The sequence below is a fragment of the Sinocyclocheilus rhinocerous genome, unplaced genomic scaffold (assembly GCF_001515625.1).
Source record: "Sinocyclocheilus rhinocerous isolate Xijiao unplaced genomic scaffold, SAMN03320098_v1.1 scaffold438, whole genome shotgun sequence".
In the NCBI taxonomy this organism is placed as follows: Eukaryota; Metazoa; Chordata; class Actinopteri; order Cypriniformes; family Cyprinidae; genus Sinocyclocheilus; species Sinocyclocheilus rhinocerous.
The window spans coordinates 289869-310775 of record NW_015634015.1 but is presented as its reverse complement, the minus strand read 5'-3'; the positions used below and the strand labels follow the sequence as shown (position 1 = coordinate 310775).

Genomic DNA, 20907 nt, shown 5'->3' with positions numbered 1-20907 from the left:
CCACCCCTTTAAGAAGATTCTTTTCAAGAATTTGAATCAAGTTTTGGGTAACAATTTAGTATAGGGACCAATTCTCACTATTAACTAGTTGCTTATTAGCATGCCTATTAATAAAATATTGGCTGTTTTGTCTTAAGAACAATCTTAAGAAAAACAATTCTTTAAAACATTCTTAAGAACAATTTTAAAATATTCTTAACTTTTTTTCTTAGGTTAGAAAATAAGAAGAAAATGGCAGTTATAAAGATTTTTATTCTGAAGCATGTTTGGTGAATCTGGCCCCAGGTCTCTGCCCCTTTGCTAGTAGTGAGCATTAAAGGTCAGAGGTCAGCAGTATGATATACAGTCATATGAAAAAGTTAGGACACCCTATTGAATTCCATGGTTTTCTGTATCATAAAAAAATTATCTGGTCCTTGTCAGGTCTTAAAATTTGGAATATAAATCCTCAGATGAACAACATCACATGACATATCACACCATGTCGTTATTTATTTAACAAAAATTGCGCAAAGATGGAAAAGCCATGGGTGACAAAGTTAGCACACCCTATGATTCAATTACCTGTGCTATTTATTTAACAAAAATAAAGCAAAGATGGAAAAGCCATGGGTGACAAAGTTAGCACACCCTATGATTCAATTGCCTGTGCATCCACTTTTAGCAGCAATAACTTGAAGTAATCATTTTCTGTATGACTTTATCAGTCTCTCACATCGTTCTGGAGGAATTTTGGCCCACTCTTCTTTGTAACATTGCTCCAGTTCATTGAGGTTTGTGGGCATTTGTTTATGCACAGCTCTCACCACAGCATTTCAGTCAGGATGAGGTCTTGGACTTTGATTGGGGTATCGAAACACCTTGATTCTCTTCTTTTCAGCCGTTCTGTTGTAGATTTGCTGGTGTGCTCGAGATCATTGTCCTGTTGCATGACCCAATCTTTGCCAAGCTTTAGCTGTCAGACAGATGGCCTCACATTTGACTCTAGAATACTTTTCTATATGGAGTTGGTGATTTACAGTCTCTTTGGAGTGTTACAAGCTGTTAGTGAATAGATACGATCCCTAAAGTTGCAAAGACTAAAGTCTCAAACCCAAAGAGATATTCTTTATAAAAGTTAAGACTGGTCCACGCCCTCCTAAAACGCCTCGTTTAAACACGCCCCCACATGTCTACGTCACTGTGTGGGAAGATTTGCATAACACCGCCCAAATGTTCACGCAAAGAAAGGAGTAACTTTGATTCTCGCTGTAGTATTGTTGCTGCCGCTGCCGCCATGTCGTGGAGACGCTGTGTTTCGTTGTGAAAGCGAAACTACTTTGTTTGGTCTTCCAAAAGAGGACACGACTAGAAATCAGTGGTTAAGTTGTATTTACAACACTGTTCCAGAACAGTTCAACCCAAATATTCGTGTGTGTGCAACGCATTTTACAGAGGACTGTTTCCTGAACCTACAATGCCAACTGTTCTGACTCACAACCTGTAAGTATGTTTTCATATTTAAAGAATTTGCCACTGATGATTCAATGACGAGTTTTGAGCAGTGTAGTGTAGTGCTTGTTTTTTGTCGTTTCTCACAAATGCAGACAAATGGTTTTATGTTTATGTGGCGCGATACGCAATGCAATGCGTAAAAAGACAATATAAGTCATTATAATACGTAATTATGTCCCCACTGGATGCAACAAATGAATCATTTGTAATGGGTTTTATTGGTTTTGTCTCGTCGCGCCAGGACACACAGCATCACACAATCATAACGCACTGGATAGCTGGCCAATCAGAGCACGCCTTGCTTTTCAGACCGATGAGCTTTGTAAAAATCGACGCATTTCAGAAAGGCGGGGCATAGAGGAGCAACAATAATGTACAGTATGTGGAAAATAATTTGTTATTAAACCCCATAAACACATTGTATTACACCAAAGACACAAAATAATGTTCTTTTTAGCAACGTCATATGACCCCTTTAAATAAATAATGACATTGTGCAATATGTCATGTGTTGTTATTCATCTGAGGTTTTATTTTCCAAAATTTAAGACCTGCCAAGGACCAGATAATTTTGTATTATGTCCTAATCTGGAAAACCATGGAAATCAATAGGGTGTCCTAACTTTTTCACATGACTATATGTTGGTGAGGTCAGAGACAGACATGAGTGGAATGCTCAGCAGTATTTGTAACATATTCTGTTGTATTTATCTATGCTTGTAATTTGTGTATTTGTTCTTATTTTTATTGGCTGTTCTCTTGTCTCTTTAATCATGTTTAAACTTTCTTCATTAATCTAGTAGTATTTGCTGTGGTATCAAAGAAGTACTTCGCTTTAAGTAATAAATGGAAAGCAAGTTAAATTGAAATATTTTCTTTTCTTGCTGATCCGAAAAATGATCCGATTCGTGGGTCAAAAACCGTAATGTGATCCGAACCGTGAGATCTGTGATCCGTTGAACCACAACGAGCAGAGTGGTGGAGTGTGAAGAATCAGAGATCACCTGCTCACTGCAGATAGTAACTCGCAGGAATCCTCCACACGCCCCGCAACAGGTGTGAGGCAGCAGGCATCGTCACGCTCGCCTGCAAAACGACTGTTTGCATTCCACAGCCAACCACCTCCTGATGGAGCCATTTCTCCTGCATTCTTGGCCTCATTTCTGACTTTTTTCTTTCCCTGTTTCTGTGGAGTTGGTAATTTACAGAATGACAGATCTGCGGTGGCTGCACGTACGCTTTAGCACATCATCTCGCTCATGTTTCCAAAACATCCCCATGGCCTCTCAGCTAGTGCTAATGGTTTTGAAAACAACACTTCCACTGAGAAGAAAGAAATGTAGCAGGATTTGCCAATGTGCTCTCAAGTTACGTGTTTTTTCCTTAGTAGGCTACTTTTATTATACCTGAGGGGGAGAGCGCATATTTAGAAGGATGATATTCACCCAAAAATTCAACTTTCCTTTCAGTATTTACTTGCCCTCATGATGTTTTAAACCCATATTGATTTCTTTCTTCCATTTGAATGCAAAAAATATATATATATATTTTGATTAAATGGTAAAAGTTAACTTTATTTTATAAAATTATAAAATAAAAATTAGGGATGCACCGATACCACTTTTTCCAGTACTCGCCCGATACGATACTTTTATTTTTGGTACTTGCCGATACCGAGTACCGATACCAATATTTTTATTGCTTTTGTAAATTGTGGTGTCCGTCTGAGCTGTGGAACGCTGAGGGCTGTTTAGGAGGAAATCATAAAATGCATCCCTGAACAACCCAAACCCAGAAGCCACAGTCTCAGACCACAGCCGCTTTATGATGCACATGGAAAGGTGTGGGCTTGAGCTTGTTTTAGCTGAGGTTGCACACATGTGGGCTGAATCTGTTGAGCGCCGACTGCTTCACAATATATTTAAATATGATCCTTCGATTTAAAGCTCCACTTAATGTTATGACCCCAGTGTGGTCAGTCAAAGGGAAAAGGGGAGTAACAATAGAAGAGTTTCTCAGCATGACTTGAGGTATCATTCATGTCCATAGAGCAAGTTTCATGCCAAAGTTGAATAACTTTTGGTTAAATCAGCTGTTCCACATTAATGTAGGTAAAGTGTTCAGAATGTCCTGGCTTATATTAGAACGAGAAAATCTTTGCTTTCCCTTTTGTGCTGCTCTTCAATGTGAACAGAAAACCTCTGAATGGTTGTTTTGAGCCCTGCAGGCCCTGATATTGACTTCATGATTGAATGGAAACCTGAGCGTATGTGCTTGTCACGAGTGTTGGCCCTCGTGCTGTTTGCATATCTGCCCCACAGTTCTCTGAAAACAGCTAATTCATGTAGATCTAGGGTTTTCTTCATTTTCTTATTTTGTGTCATATTTCAGTCAAATACTGCTCTCAGTTTAGGACTTTTATGTTAGCATTATGATTTACATCAAGTCTTAATTGTTTTTTTTGTCAATTTTCAATACAAAATTTTAACAAGAACACCTTATATCTAAGTACAAAACTTGTCAACCAAATGTTAGCTTCCAGATCATGTGTTTAAAAAGCTAATTCATGTAGATCTAGGGTTTTCTTCATTTTCTTATTTTGTGTCATATTTCAGTCAAATACTGCTCTCAGTTTAGGACTTTTATGTTAGCATTATGATTTACATCAAGTCTTAATTGTTTTTTTTGTCAATTTTCAATACAAAATTTTAACAAGAACACCTTATACCTAAGTACAAAACTTGTCAACCAATAAGAAAACTTGTCAACCAAATGTTAGCTTCCAGATCATGTGTTTAAAACTGGCATTCAAGAAAGGCATTTAGCAGAACATAATGTTGGTTTTTGAGTACATAGAGGCTACATACAATTGCATTGAAAATAAGTGATTTTATTTTATTTTATTTTTCATGCTTTACTTTTATATCACTGTTATTTTATTTATTTATTTTTATTAACATTTTTTATTATTTTATTTTTGCACTGAATGAACTTGGAAATCGCCATTTGTGACTTAATTTTTGTGTTTGGCTAGTAGTTATTTAATTTATTTTTTATTTTTTAATTTTTAGGTTGAGCAGTCCAAGGTGCTGATTAAAGAGGGTGGAGTTCAGTTGCTGCTCACCATCGTGGACACGCCAGGGTTCGGAGATGCTGTGGATAACAGTAACTGGTAAGCGTGATTTCTTTATTTTTTGCATGTTATCTGGGAGTCTCCTCATATTGGTGTTTAATAAATGAAGGATGGCTGGTTTGTTTATATTACATTTGCATGTTGTTGACTCTGAAATGTCGGTTGTGTGTCCTGTAGCTGGCAGCCCGTCATCGATCACATCGACAGCAAGTTTGAGGATTACCTCAACGCAGAGTCACGCGTCAATCGACGCCAGATGCCCGACAGCCGAGTGCACTGCTGTCTGTACTTCATCGCACCCTCTGGTCATGGGTAGGCACTCCTTTTCAAGCATTAAACGCACACAAACCCTCTGTATTTTTGGCTTGTATTTCTGCTGAGGAGGGGCTTTTAGAGGTGAGCTCTAAAGTGATGCCATACTTGAGGAACAAACTCCTAACCCTGTTTAATATCTCAAACAATGAGACATGTTGGGAGAAGTGCGTTTTGTTTTGATTTTAGTTTGGTGTGTTTGGTGTTTTTTGTTTGGGTGGTTTGGTTTGATGTGTTAAGTTTTGATTTGTTTTGGTTTGTCTGGTGGTTGGTTTTCTTGGCTTTTGAAAGTGTTTTATGTTTTGTATTGTTTGGTGTACTTTGTTTTGTTTTGGTGTTTTTTGTTTTGTTTTTATTTGGTTTGCTGTGTTTTTTATTTGTTTTTGTGCTATTTGTTTGGTTTGGTTTGGTTTGGTTGATTTGCTTGGTGGTTTGTCTGGTGGTTTGTTTGGTGGTTTTTGAAAGTGATATGTTTTGTATTGTTGTGTGTGTTTTGGTTTGGTTTGGTTTGGTGTGTTTAGTTTTGATTTGGTTGGTTTTATTTGTTTGGTGCTTTTTTGTTTTGGCTTAGTTTGGTTGATTTGTTTTGGTGGTTTGTCTGGTGTTTTGTTTGGTGGCTTTTGGAAGTGTTTTATGTTTTGTATTGTTTTGTGTTTTGTTTGGGTGGTTTGGTGTGTTTAGTTTTGATTTGGTATGGTTGGTTTGATTTGTTTGGTGCTTTTTTTGTTTGGTTTGTTTGATTTGTGTGGTGGTTTTGTTTTCTTGGCTTTTGAAAGTGTTTTATGTTTTGTTTTGATTTGGCTTGTTTGGTGTTTTTGTTTGGTTTGGTTTAGTTTTGAAAGAAGGGCTTGAGCCAAACCTAGGGACAACAGGGTGGCCGCGGGTCCTTAAAAAGTCTTAAAATGTCTTAAATAAAGTTTTCCTAAAATAAGGCCTTAAAAAGTCTTAAAATGTCTTAAATAAAGTTTTCCTAAAATAAGGCCTTAAATGTACTTGCCCGACAGGACTAATAGCCTGATTAAAACTTAAGTGACAAAATATAATCACACATCAAAACGCGCAAATGATTCTTCTGATTTTATTACATTATCAATTGCTGTTTAAGTTTAGTGTATTTCTATGTTAAATTTCACATAAGGTGGTATTAAAAAGGTCTTAAAAAGTCTTAAATTTAACTTGTTCATATCTGTAGACACCCTGGACAAGAATTTTTACGAGACTTGCAGCTGAACTCTTTTGACTCGAGCCATTACATAACCACATACAGTAGCTATGTGCTAAAAACCACCGTAGTAATGAACTTACTAACTTACAATACTCTGAACACTCTAGAACCCATATAGCAACTCCTTTACCATCACTCAAAACACTTTAGCAACCCTTATAGCAATGTCTTGGCAACCACTCAGAAACCCCCAGCACATTGGCATGGCCCCAGCACAGTACGTTTTGAATGGGAAAGCACCAGTTACATTTTCAGAAAATGTAAATGTCACATTTATATTTAAGTGTTTTTCAAAGTATGAGATGCCAAAAATCATTAATCCTACCTTTGAATTCCTCCTCCCAGTTCCTCAGAATGTCAATCTAATAAAATGTCACAGTACACTGTATATTTGAAACGTATAATATAACCTCAATTTAGTTAAGACAAAAAAAAGCTTTTCACCTGTTGAATCGAATCGTGTGTGTGTGTGTGTGTGTGTGTGTGTGTGTGTGTGTGTGTGTGTACGTGTACAATGGCTAAAGCTGTGAACATCACAATGGCCTTATTTGACAGGCACAAATTATTTTCCTGCCGTTTATTTATTGCTCTTCTTGCAGCACATGTGGCTTTACTACAAGCCGAGCTATAAGTTCAGCCAAGCTGCCAAACAGCAGTGTGAATGTGATCCCTCACTGCTGCTCTACAGAGAGACCTGTGCGCCTGCTTTTGGACTTACGCTCAGTGTTTAGTTTGAAACATTAAACCCTCACATTCTCTCTCTCTCTCTCTCTCTCTGTCTGTCAGACTGAAACCACTGGATATTGAGTTCATGAAACGGTTACATGAAAAAGTGAACATCATCCCACTCATCGCCAAAGCAGACACACTGACTCCAGAGGAGTGCCAACAGTTCAAGAAGCAGGTGAGAGTGATCGCATGCTAACGCCAAACTCACTACCTGCAGATTTGAGGGGTTTTCCCCCCTGAAGTCCACCTATAAGAAGGTTTCTTGCCCAAAAAACATAATTCAGTTTTTTGTTTTTTAGAATAAATTTCCTCCCTCTTTATGATCCTTAGTCATAATCTGGCTGTGAAAGGAGTTTAACGTTCTTGCCATGTGAGTGAATCCTAAATAGGTTGTTAGTGTCATTTAATCTAAATGCAGTCAGAGTCACATTATTGTTCAGTATTTAACAATAAATGGGATGGAATTTAATAAATGTATACTTTCAACAGTATCAGAACAGTTTTCTTAAATTATGCGGCGCAGGTTGCTAAATAATTTACATTCACATCATTCCAAACATTTTAAACCACTCTCTCTCTCTCTCTCTCTCTCTGTCTGTCAGACTGAAACCACTGGATATTGAGTTCATGAAACGGTTACATGAAAAAGTGAACATCATCCCACTCATCGCCAAAGCAGACACACTGACTCCAGAGGAGTGCCAACAGTTCAAGAAGCAGGTGAGAGTGATTGTACAATATTATTTTACAACAATATTCAGTTTGACCAGCATTTATTTATTTATTTAAATATAAATAAAATGTGTGTGTGTGTGTGTGTTTTGGACTTACGCTCAGTGTTTAGTTTGAAACATTAAACCCTCACATTCTCTCTCTCTCTCTCTCTCTCTGTCTGTCAGACTGAAACCACTGGATATTGAGTTCATGAAACGGTTACATGAAAAAGTGAACATCATCCCACTCATCGCCAAAGCAGACACACTGACTCCAGAGGAGTGCCAACAGTTCAAGAAGCAGGTGAGAGTGATCGCATGCTAACGCCAAACTCACTACCTGCAGATTTGAGGGGTTTTCCCCCCTGAAGTCCACCTATAAGAAGGTTTCTTGCCCAAAAAACATAATTCAGTTTTTTGTTTTTTAGAATAAATTTCCTCCCTCTTTATGATCCTTAGTCATAATCTGGCTGTGAAAGGAGTTTAACGTTCTTGCCATGTGAGTGAATCCTAAATAGGTTGTTAGTGTCATTTAATCTAAATGCAGTCAGAGTCACATTATTGTTCAGTATTTAACAATAAATGGGATGGAATTTAATAAATGTATACTTTCAACAGTATCAGAACAGTTTTCTTAAATTATGCGGCGCAGGTTGCTAAATAATTTACATTCACATCATTCCAAACATTTTAAACCACTACAAGTTATTTTACAAATGTAACAGAGCAAATTACAAAAATTCTGGTAATTGCAAACAGAAACACAGGAATATTCCTCCAGTTTTCTGCCAAAACTTAAAGGTTTAATAGCAACATCTAAGAATTCTGCATCAAAGTGAGACATTACAGCAAAAATTGTACAATATTATCTTACAACAATATTCAGTTTGACCAGCATTTATTTATTTATTTAAATATAAATAAAGTGTGTGTGTGTGTGTGTGTGCAATATTGGTTAAAATAACTAATTTTAAATGGATGAAATTAATTTTCATAAATTTTTATTCATAATTTTTAGTACTAAATTAAAAATTCTTGATTTTCTGATCTGGGATTGCCTTCTCAAAGGATACATGCAGTGCTGGTTTAAATTAAAACAATATATTTTAACACATAATTATTTTTAATAGCCTTTGTGTAAGCATTTTGCACCTATGATGCCTTAAAATGCTGTCTAGTTTGGCAGCTCACTAGGTTTTGGAACAGAGCCCATGTGTACATAGTACATTGCTTTATTTCGTAAAGCTAAGAAAATCTTGTTTTCCATTATATAATCCCCAAGGTAAACTTGATACTGTTTTATGTGCATAAACAAACATTCAGCCTCCATTCAGTTTGATATTAACTGCCCTCGCAGTTATGTTATGAGACGCAGGAGTTATGTTGCATCTCAGCATCATGAAAGCATTCCCAGTGTTTCAAATGATGCATGTGGGACAGTTGCAACATCTGCAAACCAGCTGAAGCATCGTGTGTGTGTGTGTGTGTGTGTGTGTGTGTGTGTGTGTGTGTGTGTCGCAGTGTTGGGGTGTTGCGAACGGCGGCTGCAGTGAGAACTCATCATACTACAGATAAATCTGTCCACACATGGTTTTTATGCTGACTCCTTAGAGAGTCAATGCAATCGCAAACCAGTGACACTGAGAGCCCATAGAGCCTGCTGGGAGATAGCAGGTCTTTTTACTTGTCAGCACCAATTTAATGCTTTATTTTTCCCTCTGTCCTTTTGTTTTCCTCTTTTCCCAGATAATGAGAGAGATCCAGGAACATAAGATCAAAATCTATGAGTTCCCGGAGACTGATGACGAGGAGGAGAGCAAGCTAGTCAAGAAGATTAAGGTTTGTTTGGTTACGAAAGTTAATGAATGATTTTTTTTTTCAAGATTTACTAATTGGTGGTAATCTGAATGACTAGATGGTTTTAAGGCCCCAGTAGATTTCAAATGAAATTGAAGGCAGAATGGGTGTGATTTCAGACAAAATCTGGCCAAAACAAAGGTGTTTTGGAGATTGTTTCAGTGGTTTAAATCAGCTCACCAGCATCACACCGTGTCCTAACTACACGCGACGTGACAAGATTCCAGCGACAAGCAATTTGGGTGTCCACACCAGACACGACGCGACACTGAGAATCAATCAAATATCACAGCCAATCAGAAGCGTGTGTGGGCGGGCTCTCTCTGGAAGCGCACTGCTCTTGCAACAAATGGATACGTTTATAATCGAATTCATAAATATTAAACCTTGTTAACAGCTGTCAATATGGGGTGCTGTGTGTACATTAATGAGGAAAAAAAAATAACTTAAATGATTTTAGCAAATGGCTGCAATATAACAAAGAGTGAAAAATTTAAGGGGGTCTGAATACTTTCCGTACCCACTGTATATCGAAATATCGGAAATGTGTTTAAAAATCATATCACCGTTATTGAAAAAAATTATATCGCGATACATATTGATATTGAATTATTGTCCAGCCCTAATTTAAACTCATATTAGAGGCGTTTAACTTTGAATAAAGCACATAATCACCTGAGATTATCTACTGTCATATAGTTTGTATGTTGTTGTTCCAGCCGTGATGTCGCGGAAATAGAAACAGTTTCTAAATTAGAAATTTCGCGTGTGGCCTTCGCGGCTAGTTAGGACAAAAACTCCGATTAACATGGAAAAGATACCTTTTATCGTGTGTCGCGGCGTCGCGTGTAGTTAGGACACGGTGTTAACCATCCAGAAAACTTACCACTAGCTGTTCAACCATCCAATTGCCATCGGTCCATGACGATTATGTAATAGCTGGCTGTCCTCCGGGGCTCCAACTTCTTTGAAGTGGAAATCTGTTTTAGTCAAGGTGTGACATGAGTAAAAACATAAATTGTGCGTTTGTTGTGTTGAAAGTATAGTGTGCGGCACATATTAAATACTCATCTAAACACCGCTCCCAGGAGCAATGAGACTATGATTGTGGAAGTTTAAATAGATGGGATCAGTGCTGTTATTGTTAACTCAAACTGATAAAAAGCATTTTTGTTCATTGAAATAAAGCGAAAATAAGTATAAACATTAGAAGAAAAAACTGGCAACTAGCTAAACACTAAGTCACACCTGGTTAGGACGCAGTGATAGACAAGTTCAGTTTTATGATAAAGCACCACTCACTAGAGAAGCTCACTAGTGGACTGATTTTGTGGAAAGAGTCAGTGTTATTTTAGTATTAGAGTTCTTGTTAATGTTTTGAATTCATTTTATTTTTATATTTCTGTTTTCATTTCAATTTAAAGTTTTAATAATTTTGTTGTCATTTGTGTTCGTTTTTTACGTCTATATAGCTGAAATAAGTTCGTTTTTAATATTTGATTTAATTTCATGTTTATTTTCTTTGAAGCAGTTTTAGTTTTAGTTGATGATAACCCTACTCAGAGTGCACTAACTACTCAAAAATTGGCTCTCTAATTAGGCCCACCAGGGAAATGGGTCAGAGTCACACTCACTGAAAGAGCGCATTATCATCATTGCCCCGCACACACACACACACACATTGAGAATCAATATCAGTCACCAGATGTTCCCAGCACCTCTCTCTCTGAACATGTCTGTGTGATTTGTGTCCCTCAGGACCGTCTGCCGCTGGCTGTGGTGGGCAGTAACACCATCATCGAGGTCAATGGGAAGCGTGTACGGGGCAGGCAGTACCCCTGGGGCGTGGCAGAAGGTAAGGGGTGAAAGGTCACCTCCTCTTCGTGTGTGTGTGACCCTGAGGCTGTTGATCTACCTGGTTCACAGCAGATCTGAGTCGGACTGATCTAAATGTAGTTGTTTGGCTTCATTAGTGATGTTTGCTAAGGCTATTGTTGCCGTCCCACACCGTTTGTGCTCCGGACCGTAATGCACCTCTCATTGTGCTGTTTGAATGTGATAAAACAGTCTGTCTGACCAGTGACAGCACAGAAAGCTTGAGCTTGTGACACGTTCACCAGACGATGTCTAGCCTCCACTGAATCATTCAGGGCGGACTCTGCCAGTGACTTCTTTTTTTTTTAGATTATTGGTCAGTATAGCTTTATAATTTGATTTATTATCATTTTAATTATAACTTAATTTAGGGTTTCCCAAAACTGGGCTTTGTGAGGGAACTATAGGGAGTTTTTGATTTGATGAAAAGCTAATAAATAAAACAATGTAATATTTAAAATGAACAAAATATATATATATATTTTAAATATTTTTTAAATGTTTATTTTTTTATATTTTTGTTTAATGTCAGTTAATGGCCACATGACATACAGGTACAAAGAGAACTATTTAACAGAAATATTAACTTCAAGTAAATATTTTAGGTCAAAGGGCTTCAGCTGATTTGTTGTTGTTTTGGTAATGTCTTTAATTAATTGCCAGTTAAGCTTAGCACACCACAGACCAATTAGGATCTGCAATAAAAATCAAGCATTAGCAACAAAATAATCACTTTATTAGTGTCAGAAATAACTTTTTTTGCTGATAACTAAGGCCATGTTTTTAGTTTAATAAAGAAATGCAACGTTTTCAGTTCTGAACTGAGGTGCAATCCGGTGTTATTTTAGCATTATTTATTTACTGTTTTAGTTTTTTTTTGTTTGCTTTTATTTTATATTTTTAGTTTATTTAAATGTTATTGTAATTTTTTGTAATTTTATTTCTTTTTACATTTCTACTTTTTTAGTGTTATTTCGTTACTTCAGCTTATTTCAGTTCAAAAAACTTTCGTCTATTTATTTTTTCATATATTTATTTTAATTAGCAAAAGTGTTTTTTAATATTTGTAGTTAATAATAACAACACTGGAGCTAGTTAATTAAATAAAGGCCTCTTACAGAAATGAAAGAATAAACAAGTGACATCTTATAAGTGAAAGGCATAATGAAAAGCTTGTCCTCGTAGTGTGTTTAGGGTCATGTGATAAACACCCTAAGGTGTGCAGTAAGTGAAAGCCTGCAGATCTGCAAACAGGAAGTGTGTGTGTTTTGGCGTTTGATCGAGAGCTCCTGTGGAACGGGTCACGTGATCCGCCGTGAACATACAGTATCCACTATGAGCACGGCTGGAGTCGTCAATGAAGCTTTGAAGATGAAGGTCCAGTGATGTTTGACATTTGAAGCAGAAGATCAGATGCTGATTTGATTAGTCACATCTGCTCGCTCACCGGAGCGGTTTGGCTGGAGCTGATGCCTGCGTCTACTTCCCCTTCTTTCTAGACCTTTGACCTCTGATAACACCAGAGTCGCTAAGCCAGATCCTCTGGAGCGAGCCGCACTGAGAGCAGGGTTATTGTGTCTAGAGAGCTCTAGACAGAAACATGAAGTGTGATCAGGAGGGCAGTGGGTTTGATTGCTGTGTTTGGATCCAGTGGTTATCTGTTTTAAGAGGGTAGGTTTGAATGCCTGAGATGCTTTCAGCAGCATGTAAGCACACAGATGGCCTGTGGTTGGGAAGGAGGGAGAGGTCGGCTTCATTCATTCGATAAGTGACGCACACACAGCAGGAGATAGATCAGGTGCCGCCTGCTGGTCAGTTTATACATTACAGTAGCAGAGGAACCATAAATGCCAGTTTGTTCCTATGGACCCTGAACTGCAGTGTCCAAACTCTAGTTATTAAAGCATCTTGCTTGGTTTACTTTGTTGTTTTTTGTTTTGGTTTCAATAAGGAGTTTTTTGTTTTGTTTTAATTTTTGTTTACTTGGCTTAGTTTTTTTTTGTTTGTTTTTTTTGTTTTTTGTTTTTTTCAACAAGCAGGTTATTTCTGTTTAGCTTCATTTGATTTGTGTTTTTTTGTGCAATTGATTTTGTTTTCAACAAGTAACGTTAGGTTATTTTTGTTTACATTTCTTGTTTAGCTTAGTTTGGGTTGTGTTTTGTTTTTTGAGTTTTTTGTGGTTTTGGTGCAATTTATTTTTGTTTTGTTTTCAACGAGTAGGCTATTTTTGTTTAGTTTAGCTTAGTTTTTTTGGGGGGGCGTAATTGATATTTGTTTTGTTATGCAGGTTATTTTTGTTTAGCTTAACTTAGTCAAAGTCCCTTTAAGGCCAGTCATGTCACTCGGTGGCCATCTTTGAAACGCCTCTCGGCCATGAAAGTGCAGCTCCTATCACTTTGAATGGGGAAACATTAAATTCTCCCAAACTGTTCACTAAGCTTACAATTAAATTTCATATTTGAAATCACCCGTGAAATCTGACAACTGTGTCATAAATGTAGTTTCTTTTGCTCAAATAGCGTTATAAAACGGATAGTTCTGGTTCTTGATTCTGATTGGCTGAGCCACGTTCGAAGCTGTTGTAAATTACTCTACAAACATACACCTTTGTTTACTTCTGTGTGTTGCTCGGCAACCACTTTGTTGGAACCACAACTGATTCTGAGGAACTACATTGTTTGGTGGAAGAATACTGTTTTTATTACCCCTTAGCTGTTATAAATTCACTGTAAACCACGGCTTCTTGCTTTATTTTTCAGGCTAGATCAGCCAGTGCACATGCGCAGTCCTGAGCGCACGTCTCAGAGCGCTGACTGTTTCCATAGCAACTGGGATACTTCTAACGGCAGCTGCAGTGACGCGCTGACTTTACCGATTAGCGATTGGCTCTTTAATTCAGAAGGCGGGGCTTCCTGCGATTGAGCGGCCATATTGAGCGTTGCATTTTTCCCCATTCAAAACTATACGAGTGACACGTCTTGGGTAATTCTATAGTCTTTGACTTAGATTGGTTGTGTGTGTTTTTTTGTTTGTTTTTTACAATTAGGTTATTTTTGTTTAGTTAAACTTGACTTGGTTTGGGATTTTTTTTGTGTGTCGGTGTGTTTATTGTTTCCAATTGATTTTTGTTTTGTTTTTAACGACTATGTTACTTTTTGTATACATTTTTATATTATCTATTTGCATTAGACTTTATTGTATATAGGCTTTCAGTCCTCCATAATTCAGCTCCAGATTATCTGTATGTAATCCCGATTTGATATCTGTATGTAATTATGAAACCCATATTAATACCAATTTGCTTACTTCTGTGAGAATAGTCACTATGCAAGGTGTGTACTGTGCGAACAATGAAGAATTGGTACGGAGTGTGACAAAACCCACTGTCTGATATCATAAAATTAAATGTGATTATATATGATTAATAGCATGCAAATTGGCATTCAGCCCAAAAGTTACTAACTTGGAACAACTTCCCCCAAATTATCTTTTTTTATTTAAGTTGTAGTCATCTTTAACTGCAGGATGGGAAGAGGTGGATATTATAGTGTAATGCTGTTGCTGTTTCTTGATTCACTTTTAATACACTGGTTTTGTTGTTGTTGTTTTCAGTGGAGAATGGGGAGCACTGTGACTTCACAATCCTTCGAAACATGCTCATCAGGTACATAACTGTGCTTCTACACCAGCACTTATACCTGATGATGGAGCTCAAATTCTTATAATTCCTCCAAGATCACCTTTCAGAAACATCCGTATTAGAGCCATGCATCTGTGGCCTACTCTAATAAACTATTCTTCGAAAGTTTGGGGTCTGTATGTTTGAAAGAATCTCTTATGCTCACCAAGGCAGTATTTGTTTGATCAGAAATATATTAATATTGTGAAATATTATTACAATTTAAAGTAACTGTTTTCTATGTGAATGCATTTTATAATGTAATTTATTCCTGTGATGCAAAGCTGAATTTTCAGCATCATTACTCCAGTCTTCAGTGTCACATGATCCTTCAGAAATCACTCTAATATGCTGATTTGCTGCTCAAGAAACGTTTCTTACTATTAATGCTGAAAACAGTTGTGCTGCTTCATATTTTTGTGGAAGCCATGATTAATAGAAAGAACAGCATTTATGTGAAATAGCATTTTAAATGTCTTTAATGTCTGAGATGGACATGCTGTGATATAAACCTGTCATTTATTTGTTCTCCTCAATCACAGAACTCACATGCAGGACCTGAAGGACGTGACCAACAACGTCCATTACGAGAACTATCGCAGCAGGAAACTGGCCGCTGTCACTTACAACGGCGTCGACAACAACAAAAACAAAGGCCAACTCACAAAGTGAGTGCTTTTCACCAATACAAGCTCCAGAGCCTATTTTAAGCCTTACTTCAAGTGTACACAAACATGACCGATACGGTTTACTGATGTCCGTTTACTGTACATGAAGCAGATGTCTGTGGTTATAATATGCCCATAAAGGATCATTGTGTAAAGACGCCTAAACCTGGATCCCAGAGCTAGACTGACACATGCTAATAATGCTAAAGTCAGCGCAGTGATACTGAGCTGCTCAACACATCCAGGCTTCCTAACAGTCACAGCGGTTCATCCTCGGTACACACCTGGCACTAACCCTCAAATACAGTCCAAACGCTCGCTAACGGCCATTCACTTCCACCGTCACGCGTGTACGGCTCCGTCTGAAGAGCCCCCATCTTAACCAGAGCATAAGGGCTGTTCAGCTGCTAACATTATTTTTTTTCTAACCCCATCTTTTTAATCTCAAAAATCCTAAAAAAAAAAAAAAAAATCATTGAGTAGGACATTTTTGTTTTCATTTTTGCTTAGTTTTATTTTGTTGTTTATTTTATTTTGTTTTGTTTGATCTGGCTTTTGTTTTTTATTATTTATTTTATTTGTTTTGGTTTATCTTTCTTTTTGCATTAAAGCATGCAAAAACATATATTTTTCCTTTCGTCCATGTGTGTCACCTTTTTTTCCCAGAGAGTAATGGTAATGTGCTTCAAACTCATGCTCTATACTGCTCCCTAAATGTTTGCTCCATTCTCATAAGACTTGGTATGTACAGGCTTTCAGTCCTCCATAATCCAGCTCCAGATGATCCGTTTATAATCTTGACTACTTATGTGTGTGATTTAGCAGTACATGTTAATTTGCTGTGATTGTTTGATAAGTGATGTTGGCTTTGTGCTATGTGAGCGGTGTTGATCTTGCGGCTGCACACTAACACCGCTGCAGTACAGCTTACTAACTCAACCTCATTGCACTGGGTCCTCAAGTCTTCCCAGCAGGGTCCTCTCTTCCCTACTGCTCCTGCATCACGGGTCTGTTTGTCTCTAAAGCTCAATCGTGCTCTTTGAGTAAACCGTCTAATGAATGTGTGTTGTGCATCGGCCCGGGCGATGCTTTTGCTCGTGTGTGTGTGTGTGTGGATGTGAACAGGAGCCCACTCGCACAGATGGAGGAGGAGAGGAGAGAACATGTGACGAAGATGAAGAAGATGGAGATGGAAATGGAGCAGGTGTTTGAGATGAAGGTCAAGGAGAAGATCCAGAAACTCAAAGACTCTGAGGGAGAGGTACCACCAGCAATCACCAACAGTTAACTGAAGGCTGTGTATTCTTCATAAATGATTGTTATGGAGTCTGAGTTCCCTCTGCTGGTGTGGTTTCGTCTGTTCAGCTGCAGCGGCGTCATGAACAGATGAGGAAGAACCTGGAGGCCCAGCATAAGGAGCTGGAGGAGAAGAGACGTCAGCTCGAGGAGGAGAAGGTCAGCTGGGAGGCCCAACAACGCATGCTGGAGCAGCAGAAGCTGGACGCTTCCAGGTAGACAAACGCTAACAAAGACACACCAGAGGGCTGCTGATAAACCTAGTGAGAACTGCATATGCATCCTTTGTGAATAAGGAAATCCCAGAATGCATTGCATCAAGCTTAGTAGTAGTAGTGTTTTACTTAGTCCTGAAAGACCCAACTTTATGCATCTTCTGCAAGACCCCCCTTTTCCATTAAACATATTTTATTGGACTGTCCCGGTTTTAATGCAAGTAGAAAACTTTTTATTGAAGTACGCTCACTCAGGGACTTGTTTAGTAAGATTTTACCTGATTTTTTTTTTAATTGTATGTTAATTTTAAAAATCTTGTATAATTTTTGGTTTTATTTTGTGTTTGTAACTAAAGTTTTTTGCCATGAAGATAGCCTTAAAAGCTGACATATGGCAATAAAAAAATAACTACTACTACTTATTTAGTCCTAAAAAGGATAGTTCCATATATACCGCATGTCCAAGTTTAGAATAAATGTGTATATAATAATTTTTAATTGTGAAATTGTTTAATTGTTACAAATGTATTACAGTTTAAAATATATATTTTCTGATTTATTTATTTTAAAATGTCATTTATTTCTGTGATCAAAGCTGAATTTTCAGGATCATTACTCCAATCTTCAGTGTCACATGATCCTTCAGAAATCACTCTAATATGCTGATTTGCTGCTTAATTATTATTGGTGCCCAGTTATTAATAATAATAATTATTTTCAATGTTTTTGGCTGCTTAATACTTGTTCAGGATTCTTTGAATAGAACGTTTATAAGAGCGACATTTATCTGAAATAGAAATCTTTTGTAACATTATAAATGTCTTTACTGTCACTTTCGGTCAATTTAATGTGTCTTTGCTGAATGAAAGTATTATTATTATTATTTTGAGAAGTAGCGTTTGACAGTTTCCACAAAAATATTAAACAGATAAATAATTATAGATAATAAATAACTAAATAAAATACACATTTTATTTTTTTAAAGAAATTTTAATTCCACAAAAATATAAAGCAGCACAACTGTTTTCAACATTGATAATAATCAGAAATGTTTCTTGAGCATCATATTAGAATGATTTCTGAAGGAACATGTGACACTGAAGACTGGAGTAATGATGCTGAAAATTCAGCTTTGATCACAGCAATAAATTCTATTTCAACATGTAGTCAAATAGAAAACATTTATTTTAAATTGTACCATTTCATAATATTAAAAAACACTATAATATTGACTATAATAAGGCGCTTTTAAAAAAAAAACTGAAATATTTTATTTCAAACGTTTGACCAGTAGTATAATTTAAAAGATTGTATAATCATTTACAATCATATTTCGTTATGTTATAAATTGTGCCTGTCAATGTTTATTTCCTCTAATTTCCATTTTTCTTATTTTCAATCCTAAAGGACCTTGGAAAAGAACAAAAAGAAGAAGATCTTTTAAACCACTTGGACCATCACCACATCCTAGTTGCCAATGAAACCAGCCGGGACCCTCAGTCAGTCTGTCGACCAAAACCATACATTTATATAAAGCCCTATGGTTTTGTTTTATTTCATTCGTTTTTTTTGTGGGGACGCTGTGTCTCTGTGTGCCCCACTGACCTGGAAACACTTATCTCTGTCCACCCATTAGGCTCTTTTTCCACATCTAAAGCATCGGTTTATTCACCAGACCTCACAGAAACTGAGAGCGTAAAACAAATAAAACATACAAACTCAGAGATATGCAATATTGTTAGGATTTTGAATTTGTAAAGCGTCAAATTCCCCTCCTGCACCGTGTGTCTGTTTAGTGATTTTAGATCCGAGGTCACTTCCTCCTCCTCTCAATAAAGGCTGAATCTTACCTCAGGCATTTCTGGCCTTTAAACAACGACCTTTTTGTGGCTTCTTCTTTTCCCCTTCCCGAAATGTTAAGCTCTTCCAATATTTGTGTAATTTAAATTATTTAGCCACGGACCTTAGCCATTCATGAAATGTGTTTTTCAATTACTATTATTTTGTCAGTTTGTTTCTCATATAAAGTTCCAGTTCACTGTTTTAAATGCTTGTGCATCTACACATCCTTTATGAATGTCTCATGATTTGTCCATGGATCGACATTATGCAGTAGAGGATTCATGACACGTGAGAGATTTGTTGATGCGATGTTTCCTGCTCTTCCTCATGTAAACTGATTCAGGAACAGTGAGCTGGCGTTCTTGGCCAGTTGATGTGTGTTTTTCTCTCTATAGGCACGAGTTCCCATCAGAGCTGGCCTCCCCGATACCATGCTTAGCTCTCGGTGATGTACTTCTGCAACTTTTTTATCATTTTGTTTCTCTTTGTTTTGCTTTTTCATTTTTATTGTACAAAGTCACAAAATAAAGTTGTGATGATGCCATTTGAATAGTATGAGTTGTTTTGTTTGCTGCTTGTCATTAATGGAAAAAGTCAATCAAGACAAAAGATGTGTTGACCGCTGTATGTAGTTGTAACTGACGCTTACAGGGGGGAAATACAATGCTGGGCTATTGATGTTTATTGTATGTGCATTACATTTCATACGGAGGAGTCAGAGGTATTGTGGTAATTGACAACATGCCACAGATGCTGCGCACTGAGCTCAGTGAATGCAGCTTTATAAAGGCCAGGACATGACGTGTCTCGTTCAGGAACAGGTTTGGCAGGAAGGGGGCAGCAAATACTGTGTGAAATAGGTGAGCTGCCTCTTCAACTTTACATTCATTATGATCACATTTTTGAAAGTTGAATATTAGACTTTTGGAGAAATGTCCTAAACCAACTCTCAATTTAAAATGTTTGTGTATATACAAACTACTTTTTAAAAGTTTGTTAGGTTTTGTTTTGTGTTTTGTTTCATTTTCAGCAACCACTATTCTAAAAATATTTTTTATACAAGTTCTCCTATGAAGTGTTTGTTTTCAGTAACCACAAATCTATAACTTATTTTTATACAAACATATTTAAAAAAATAAAAATAGTATACAAAGTTTTTTTGTCTTTTGGCAGCTACAGTACCAATCTAAACATGTTTTTATAAAAATTCTCCTGAAGAGTTTATGTTTTGTATTCTTGTTGGTGATTGCTGAAACACAAACACATGCACGCACCCACAAAAAAACAATCTAAAAAAGAAAGAAAGAAAATAACATTTTTGTTGTGTTTTCAACAACCACAATCAACATTTTTTTTTTTACAAATTCTCCAATGAAGTGTGTTTTTCTTGTTTTTACCATCTAAAACTTTTATACAAATATATTTAAACAAAACAATTTCAATATATTTTGTTTGTTTTATTTTCAGAAACCAACAATCTACAAATATATATTTTTATACAAATTCGATACCGATACTTCACTCGTACTGCGTCTGCTAAGGTGATCGCGTGATGGGGAAAACTCTTTTTTTCTCCGAATAGTTCAAGTTCAAGTCTGCTTTATTGTCAATTCTTCCACATGTACAGCACATACACACAGAGAATTGAAATTGCGTTACTCTCAGACCCTTGGTGCATACAGATAACACTAACAGTAGAACATAAAATACAGATAGATACAGATTAAATATAAATACAACTATACAAATAAACAAATAAGGTCATGTAAAAAAAATTTTTTTTAAATAAAGCAGCACAGGGCACATGGCAGATAGAGTGCAAACCAGTGAAGTAAACAAACAGTGCAGATATAATGATTGTAGTGCAAA

General features: G+C 36.8%; 1 protein-coding gene across 1 annotated transcript in view; it reads left to right on the top strand.

Annotated features, from left to right (window-relative positions):
- The window catches only part of LOC107745037 (septin-7), a 50934-nt gene extending 31352 nt beyond the window's left edge, over positions 1–19582 (top strand). Inside the window, exons 3-12 of the mRNA XM_016558867.1 lie at positions 4566–4666; positions 4805–4939; positions 6951–7068; positions 9353–9445; positions 11222–11318; positions 14951–15002; positions 15560–15685; positions 16811–16946; positions 17051–17196; positions 18604–19582. Coding sequence (XP_016414353.1) covers positions 4566–4666; positions 4805–4939; positions 6951–7068; positions 9353–9445; positions 11222–11318; positions 14951–15002; positions 15560–15685; positions 16811–16946; positions 17051–17196; positions 18604–18640 — 1041 coding nt within the window. The 3' untranslated portion in view covers positions 18641–19582. The remainder of the gene's footprint in view (positions 1–4565; positions 4667–4804; positions 4940–6950; positions 7069–9352; positions 9446–11221; positions 11319–14950; positions 15003–15559; positions 15686–16810; positions 16947–17050; positions 17197–18603) is intronic.
- The last annotated feature ends 1325 nt before the right edge of the window (positions 19583–20907 follow it).